Source organism: Neolamprologus multifasciatus, chromosome 15 (assembly GCF_963576455.1).
Source record: "Neolamprologus multifasciatus chromosome 15, fNeoMul1.2, whole genome shotgun sequence".
NCBI lineage: Eukaryota > Metazoa > Chordata > Actinopteri > Cichliformes > Cichlidae > Neolamprologus > Neolamprologus multifasciatus.
In genome coordinates, this window is record NC_140453.1 from 3,249,367 (window position 1) to 3,257,785 (window position 8,419).

At 45.7% G+C, this 8,419-nt stretch overlaps 1 protein-coding gene across 3 annotated transcripts in view; it reads left to right on the forward strand.

Annotated features, from left to right (window-relative positions):
- Positions 1-7,081, forward strand: part of bcl11bb (BCL11 transcription factor B b) — a 38,679-nt gene extending 31,598 nt beyond the window's left edge. For 2 of the 3 annotated variants that reach the window (XM_085132146.1, XM_085132145.1), the window contains exon 3: positions 1,969-4,109. In XM_085132146.1, the coding sequence (XP_084988272.1) occupies positions 1,969-4,028 (2,060 nt within the window). In that variant the 3' untranslated portion in view covers positions 4,029-4,109. Of the gene's footprint in view, positions 1-1,968; positions 4,110-4,222 lie in introns of those variants that run through there. The other variant, XM_085132147.1, reaches the window with a different exon arrangement.
- The last annotated feature ends 1,338 nt before the right edge of the window (positions 7,082-8,419 follow it).

Genomic DNA, 8,419 nt, shown 5'->3' on the forward strand with positions numbered 1-8,419 from the left:
AGCACAGCACTTGCTTTCTATTCTTTTCCCCCTGTCTCGGTTTCCCCCCTCCCCCGCCCGGCTTGCTTCCTTCCTCGCTTGCTTGTTTGGGAAGTTGATGAAATTTGTCTTTGGCCGTCATTAGGCAGCAGCCATCAGCTGCCACTCTATTAGCTGCCACGCTTCCTTTAACAGCATATGGCACGGCTGTGTAAGATATGACAAGATGCAAATGTGTTGTTGTAGCGGTGGGGGGGCTGGAAGGTTGTGGGACTGGTGTTGTTTGATTGGATAACTTGTACTGATGAGGCCTCGTGCGCTGACAAAAATGTAGACAAAACTGGAAAAGAAAGAAATCACCGGCCCTTCTCTTAAACTCACATTTTCATCTAATATTGATCCTTGTGCACTGATGAGTTTATTCAGTCTATACACCTAACGTGCTCCCTGGGGACATGTAAGCAGCCCCCGCGTGTGCGTACGTGCACGCGTGTTTAGCCAAGCACGTCTGGCCCTTAAAGTCCCTCCACCTCTCTTCTTACCCCCTCTCCTCCTCCTCCTCCTTTCCCCTTCCCTCTCTCGCTGTCTTCTCCCCGTCCAAGCTGTTAAGCTGTCCAGCTCTCTGCTGCCAAGCGGCCGTGTGAAGCTTAGCCAAACTAAACACGGGCAGGCAGCCCGCCACTCGCCCCACACATACACACAGACGTCCGCAAAAAAAAAAAAATACATCCACATACATGTCCGCACACACGTTCACAAACACGCTCGCGCATACGCATTAAGTAGCAGGAGTCAGGTCGTGTCCCACCCCACACAAGCAGCGAGAGCGATGGCTACACCAGAGCACCACTAATAGCAGAGAAAAACAGACAGAATCAGTAAATGAGCCCCTCATTAACTCTTTCTGACCCTCTCTCCCCCGGGGAAAGCCAAACCAATCACACCGCCAAATCAGCTTCCTGTACTAGACACTGATCCAACATCAGCTTTCCCTCATCTGTTCTCCACAGCGCGAGTGTATGTGTGAATCTGAGTGTGTACAGAGGTGTAGAGAAAAAGGAAATAGGAAAAAGGGGAAATGTGTGTTTTATATTCGTCAGCCAACAGTTCAGGACTTCTTTCTTGATCACACAAAACTCTGAGCATTACTAACTTCCCCGTCTTTGTTTTGTCCCTGCCTCAAACTTTGGGACCACCGTACCAACTCGACTGCGCTCGCGGTAGCCGGCGATGATAAAGTAGATGCAGATGGTTTGTGAGCAAACACGAGAAATGTGGAAATGCCTCTCCAGCACGAGCCTGTGTTGAATTAGATGAATCTCTACGAAGGCCCTTTTTATGAGTCACAAGCGGGCTGACAGGGCCACGCCACAGTGACTGATAGATTCATTTGGCATTATTAAGTCTCAACATTTAAAGGGGCCAATTTGTCAGTGTGTGGCATATAGCTTTGTGCGTGTGTTTGCACGCGGAGTCACAACAGATCACTTTACGGCTGTTATTACATCCGTGACGTAGAGCTTTATTTAATGTGGATACAGTGTCGGCTCTTGCTGTTTACACGTCGTCTCGCTCTTCCTTCCTTCCTTTTGAGTGGCTTTCTTTCTCTAGTTCCACATCTCACCTCCCTTCCCCAGCTGCCGCCCCCACCTCCCTTCTTCCCCCTTTTCCACTGCTGCCTACCCTTTCTTCATATGGAAATGACAAAGTAGACGAGATGGATCTGTATATTAAAGCCAAGCTGACATTAGAATTAGCATAATATGCTATGGCCTAAGGGCAATACCTGCCACCTACACTAGCCTGTAGACACATGCCCTGACTGCACATGTATTTCAAAAGCCCACAGAAGACACTCACACACAGCGCTGTTCATTTGCTTGTGTTTATTAAAATATTATGTTTTGGTTTAGTTGTCGAAGGAAAAAAATGATTTTTGAGTTTGTCGTTTCATCACTGATGGTGATTTTTTCCTCTCTTGGTCCACAGAAAAAGATGAGCCATCCAGCTACATCTGTACTACGTGTAAGCAGACCTTCACCAGTGCCTGGTTTCTGCTTCAGCACGCCCAGCACACCCATGGCATCCGCATCTACCTGGACAACCACCCGGTCAACTGCTCCCTCACCCCCCGCATGGCTCTTCCTCCACCCCCAGGAGCCGACGCCTTGCCCCGTTCCCCTCTCCCCACTTTCCTTGGTGATGCCAACAACCCATTCCACCTCCTCCGCATGGCTGCACCCCAGCTCAGGGATCACCCCCATCCTCCGGGTTACATGGAGACGCGGCTGCCCGCGACACCGCCCTTTGTCAGCCCGCCGCCTCCCCCGAGACCACCTCGCGAGCGGCTGGGCCCAGAGGAAATGGGGCTGCTGTCACAGCACCCCAGTGCCTTCGAGAGGGTGATGCGAATGACCCCCATGGAGCCCCCGCCCATGGACTTCTCCCGTCGGCTGAGGGAACTGGCAGGCAACACCACCAACAACGGTGGACCCACGCCTCCTCTCTCACCCAACCGCGTGCCACCCATGCATCGCCTCCTGAGTCCCACGCTTTTCCAGCCCGGATCCCAGCTCCCGCCGTTTCTTACCTACCCCCCTCAGCCACCCACCTCTCAGGGGGGACACGGCTCTTCGAGCCCTCCTGACACACAGGGTCAGAACCAGGCCCCGGGGAAATCGAAATCCTGCGAGTTCTGTGGCAAGATTTTCAAGTTCCAGAGCAACCTGATCGTCCACAGACGCAGTCACACAGGTGAGAGGCCGTACAAGTGTCATCTATGTGATCACGCCTGCTCTCAGGCCAGCAAGCTTAAAAGGCACATGAAGACACATATGCACAACAAGTCTGGGGCCATAACCGGCTCACCAGAACAGGGAAATAGAGGGGAGGGGGGAGAGGGTGAGGAGAAGAATAGGGAGGGAGATGCAAGAGGAATGGGGATGGACAATGAGGAGGAGGAGGAAGAAGAGGAAGAAGAAGAGGAGGAGGAAGAGGAAGAGGAGGAAGAACTGCAAAATGGCAGTCGGCCAGATTCCAACTTAAGCGAGGACTCCCAAGAGTTCACCCAGAACAGAGAAAACGGCTCGAGACAGTCTCCCAGTGAGAAGCCCCCGAGTGGGGATAGAGTAAACGACAGTGGCGGGGTGGGCATCATGCACCCCTACAACCATCTGGACAATCACCTTAGACTTAACCCTAACAAGAGAAGCTTGGAGAGACAACCCAACGGCGACGGCGGCGAGGGGGTCGAAGGAGAACGAGAAAACGAGAGGGAACCTGACAGACAGCGAGAGGAGCAGGAGGACCAGAGGCCTGTGATGAACGGCAGAATCAGCGTATCTGAAGCAGAGTGCTTTCCCGGGCTGTTCCAGAGGCGGCCCACCCCCATCACCAGCCCGAGCCCCTCCAACAACAAGAGGATCAAGATAGAGAAAGAACAGCTGGAGATTCCCCCGACCATACCTCTCATTTCCCCGGAAAACGTCTACTCTCAGCTGCTGGCTGGCTACGCTGCTTCGCGCCACTTCATCAGAGAACCTTTCTTGGGATTCACCGACTCCCGTCAGTCGCCGTTCGCCACCTCCTCGGAGCACTCCTCTTCAGAAACGGGAAGCCTCCGTTTCTCCACCCCACCTGGGGAGCTAATGGAAGGCGGGAGCGCCTCGGGGCGCAGCGGCAGCAGCACCCCGCACCTCCTGCGGGGACCCGGACCCGGCAGGCCTCCGAGCTCCAAAGACAGGAGGAACGACACCTGTGAGTTCTGCGGCAAGGTGTTCAAGAACTGCAGCAACCTGACGGTGCACCGACGCAGCCACACGGGGGAACGGCCCTACAAGTGTGACCTGTGCAGCTACGCCTGCGCCCAGAGCTCCAAGCTGACGCGCCATATGAAGACCCACGGGCAATATGGAAAAGAGGTATACCGTTGCGACATCTGCCACATGCCCTTCAGTGTCTACAGCACACTGGAGAAACACATGAAGAAATGGCATGGTGAACACTTGATGGCCAGCGAGGTCAAATTGGAGCAAGCAGACAGAAGTTAAGCCAGCAACCATTAGTTACACAGCATACAGTGTACCCAAACACACACACACACACACACACACACACACACACATACAAAATCCTTATAACCACTTTCTGCAATGGGGCTTGGCTGGATAATCTCTCTAGAAAATGTTTTGAGAATGATTGATGTTCATCCTTTTTTCTTTCTTCTTTCTTTTCCTCGTCACAGAAACTGCCACCTGAGAATATAAACAAAGGGAAACTTTAATGAGAACTTGCCTAGAATGCCTAACTAGGTGTTTCTTGGCAAACCGTCTGAGGATTTTATCAGTTAGGAATCCATGGAGCCTTTCTACTGTGCAATAATTTCTGTATTTATTGGATTTTTGTAATGATATTTGGCATGTGCAGGTACATCTTTGTGGGATTTCATATGGAGTTAGTTTTGAAATGTGCTTAAAAAAAAATAAATAGAATTTTCTTTACAAAAATGTGATAAAAGACGTCACCCTTAATACAAATTTTCATTCTTTTTTTTCCTGTAAGGAAGCTTATTATCAAGTGAGAATAAATTTGTGTGAAGCAGATAGCTTTTAAAAGTAAGATAAATAAATAAATAATTGTTTTCTATATTAACTGCAGCAGCGGACTACAATCCATTCCCTTCGTACAGGCTCAAAGCACTGAATGTCAGCCTGACAATAAAACAATATGGCGGATTTTTAAAAAAAATCCAGTGTTACCTTCGAGATCTGGTGAGTTCCTCTTAATTTATTCAGGGAATTATTATTATTTTTTGTCCTTTTCAACATTGGCATGTGAATAATTTGAAAATGCAGTTACTGTATTGCTGTCCTTGCTTCACAAAGGACATAAATAAAGGTTGCACTTGATGGAGAAACCCTTAACTGATGCTCAGTACATTCCCAGTGTAGGTTAAAACCACCATATTTAATATGTTGAATAAATTGAGACTACTTGTGATTAATGTGAGAAGGAGAACAGTCCTGTTTATGGTTTGTAAATATATTATTTTTTTTTATATATGTAAAAGTAGCCCTGACTGACCATGAAATATGGCCGAGACTAAACAATCAGAAGACCAGCTGCTTGCGTCATCCACAGTATATGCTAAATGTAACTACCATACATTATTGCTTTATCAGACTGTCCGAGTACCCACGACCCCACCTCATGTGTGCTTTACTTAAAGGTCATTTGTTAATCCAAACCTGCTTCAACACTCTCTAAATCGTTCTCCATCTCCCGCTCATGTCTGGCACGGCGACTCTCTCTGACCCAGGTCGACTTCCCGCGTTCCCCTCGCGGCGCACAAAATGGTTTCAGATGAAATTCACATCAGTCCGTGTAAAGCGTGCGTTCTCCTCTCGGCGGCGCGCTCTAAGCCCTTCTCTGTGACGGCGTCTTTTCACAGTTCACTAGCTCAGATTCGTGTATTAGCGCTGCTTTTAAAGGGAAGCCTGTTCATTCGCCTCACAAAGTGATACGGGTTTAACTGTCAGTAACAGATTTTGAGACAGTGTGCGAGTTCGTGTCTTCTGGGGATTGGAGTTTTTATTTTCTGCATCGTTCCTTCTGAAATGAATCTATAATATATATATATATATATATATATATATATATATATATATATAAAGAGAGGCTGAATGAGTTATGATAATTTTGAGCACAGCTGCACTAAGGGATGGCCGGCCGACCTTGAGTTGGGGGCTATTCTCAGAGCATAAAATGAAAGATTGGAACTGAGAAATGGAGATGTGAGAGAAAGAAATGGAGGGAGAGAGAGCAAGACCTTGACCAGGGAGAATAGTCATTCAAATGAAATTGGGAGCATATGAAAAGTGTATTTTCTTTCTGTAACCAAATGCACATCTACTCGCCACATCTTATAACAGACCATCAGAGTGAGGCAGAGTGAGCGTGAGAGGGGAGGGAGACAGCGAAGCCACATGAAAGGAGATTGAGAATACATCTTTCATTTTACTACTGCAAATCTCAATCATCAAAAGCATTGTCACTTGAAGATTTGACCTCCCGTTTTGGCCTATTTTCAGGTTTTATCCGTGCCGTTTAGTTTTTTAAAGAAACCGAACTACTCGGTACCTTGAATTCAAAGTGCTCTTTGTTTCTTTTAATGATTTTCGAAAAAAGGAACAAGCTGTCGAGCTCTTCATAAGCTATCCACTTACCTGCTAGTTTGACATATTTTTATCAAATCGACTTGAAAAGCGAGACTGCCCGATGAGCTACTTTCAGTTTGCTTACACGTGTTGACGCACGACTGCAAAAGAATCAAGGTTCTGTCGAGAACGCACACGTTCCCCCCCCCGAAAGCCCAGTTTCAGACTTAGGCCAAAGTGAGTCGTGCAACTGGATGAGTGGAGCCCTCACAGTGTCCCAAACACACACACACACACATGGACATTCAGTCTTACAATATGTTTACAGTGTTGAAGTATGCCATTAATGAAATACTCTGTGTAAGTGTTTAAAAATGATAATAAACTATTGTTTTCCTCCAATTTTTCTCAAATGATTTGAATGCCATAGCAGTTTTTGTATGATTGTCCTGGTGGAGGGATTTTATCTACATGAATATATTTCTGTATGATTGCTTGTTCACTCTATGAACAGATTTTTTGGTTTGTAATATTGCAGAATCATGCCAGGTTATCTTTTTTTTTCTAACAGTGGTGCCATTATTGACTTTTGGTATCTTCATCTTTTTAAGTATTTTTTTTTCCATTTTTCTTTTTTTTTTTTAAATGAATTTGCTGTTTTTTGGTGAAGCTATGCTCCACGGGTGTAAAATAAAATGATTTTCAAAAATGAGAAAAACGAATACAGTGGTTTTGTGCAGGAATACTTTTATCCAATCATTTTATCAGACATTCATGGACTCCTTCTTCTTCTTCTTCTTCTGTTTTTTTTTTGGTGTTTATCCTCATGGTTGGTTGAAGGTCTTGTGCTAGCACATTAAAATGTAATTTTAAATACATTTTCATATTTCACTTTTCACAACTTTCACTTACACTCTTTGTACAAAATAGTTTCCTTGTTCTCTTTTTTTGGGGGGAGGGGGGGAGGGGGGGGTGCATCCTTGTGAAAAAAAATAAGTGATTTCAGAACAGTACACATCTGCTGTTTTGAACATATATGTATTTTTGTAATGTGTTGAAAAATCAATACAAGAAAGCCAACACTTCAATAAATGTTGCAATTGCTCTATGATTGAAACAATTTTCCTCTCTGATTATTTCTTCTTCCTTTGACTCGGACGCGGCCGTGGAACAGCTACTGTGCGCGACTTTTAATTTTAGTGCACATCTAAAATGCGAATAGTCATCCGTTTTTCGGAACTGCGGCAGGCATCTCTGTAAGGCATTAAGAAAAAGTTATTTTTTAAATCATTTCGCTGGGCCGACACACACGAGAAACTGACTTCTGCATACACTTATGTACAAACCAACAGAAACAGCTGCTCATAATTTAGTATAACCTCATAATCTGATGTTGCTTCTAAGTGTGCTGCTGATCTGCAGATTGCAACATGAATAAAAACTATACAAAGCACACGCCAGCCAAACAGAAACCCAGTTACTCTTACCTTTAATCTAAACTTTGTATGTTGTTGAATTTATAGAAAGAAAAGTTTGATTCCACGGTCCAAAAACATGCACGATGGGTTAATCTGTGTCTTTAAAGTTGCTGTTTGTATATGAACGGTTGGTCTTGATTGGACCTGTGCAGAGTGTGCAGCTGTGATAGGCTCCAGCCACCATTATGGCCCCGCTTGGACTGATGAGCCAAAACATTATTCCTACTCCTCAGTGAATCTTTGCTTATCCTTATATGCTTTATTGCATTTTGTCAAAAAAAACCCAAACTCTGGCCACCGATTACGGATATTACTGATGTGGTAAACTGTTAAAGCAAGGACTCTCATGTCTTATGATCATATTTAAGTATGAAGTGAAACTGCTGGAACAGAAGACAAAAAAAAGAAAGCCAGATCAGATAATCCATTCTGACTCACAACAAGACAAAAGCATATTCAAAAGGGTTATGACACTGTGCGTGGCGAGCTAGACTACTGCGCTGCTGGATTCGTCAAATTCTTTGTGAGATACTATAAGTGCATAATTAAGCGTTTCTCTGATGCTGTCCAGTTTTAATAATAATAATAATAATATCGGATTGGATTTATACAGCGCTTTTCAAGGCACCCAAAGCGCTTTACAATGCCACTATTCATTCACTCTCGCATTCACACACTGGTGGAGGCAGCTACAGTTGTAGCCACAGCTGTCCTGGGGCAGACTGACAGAAGCGAGGCTGCCATATCGCACCATCGGCCCCTCTGGCCATCACCAGTAGGCAGTAGGGTAAAGTGTCTTGCCCAAGG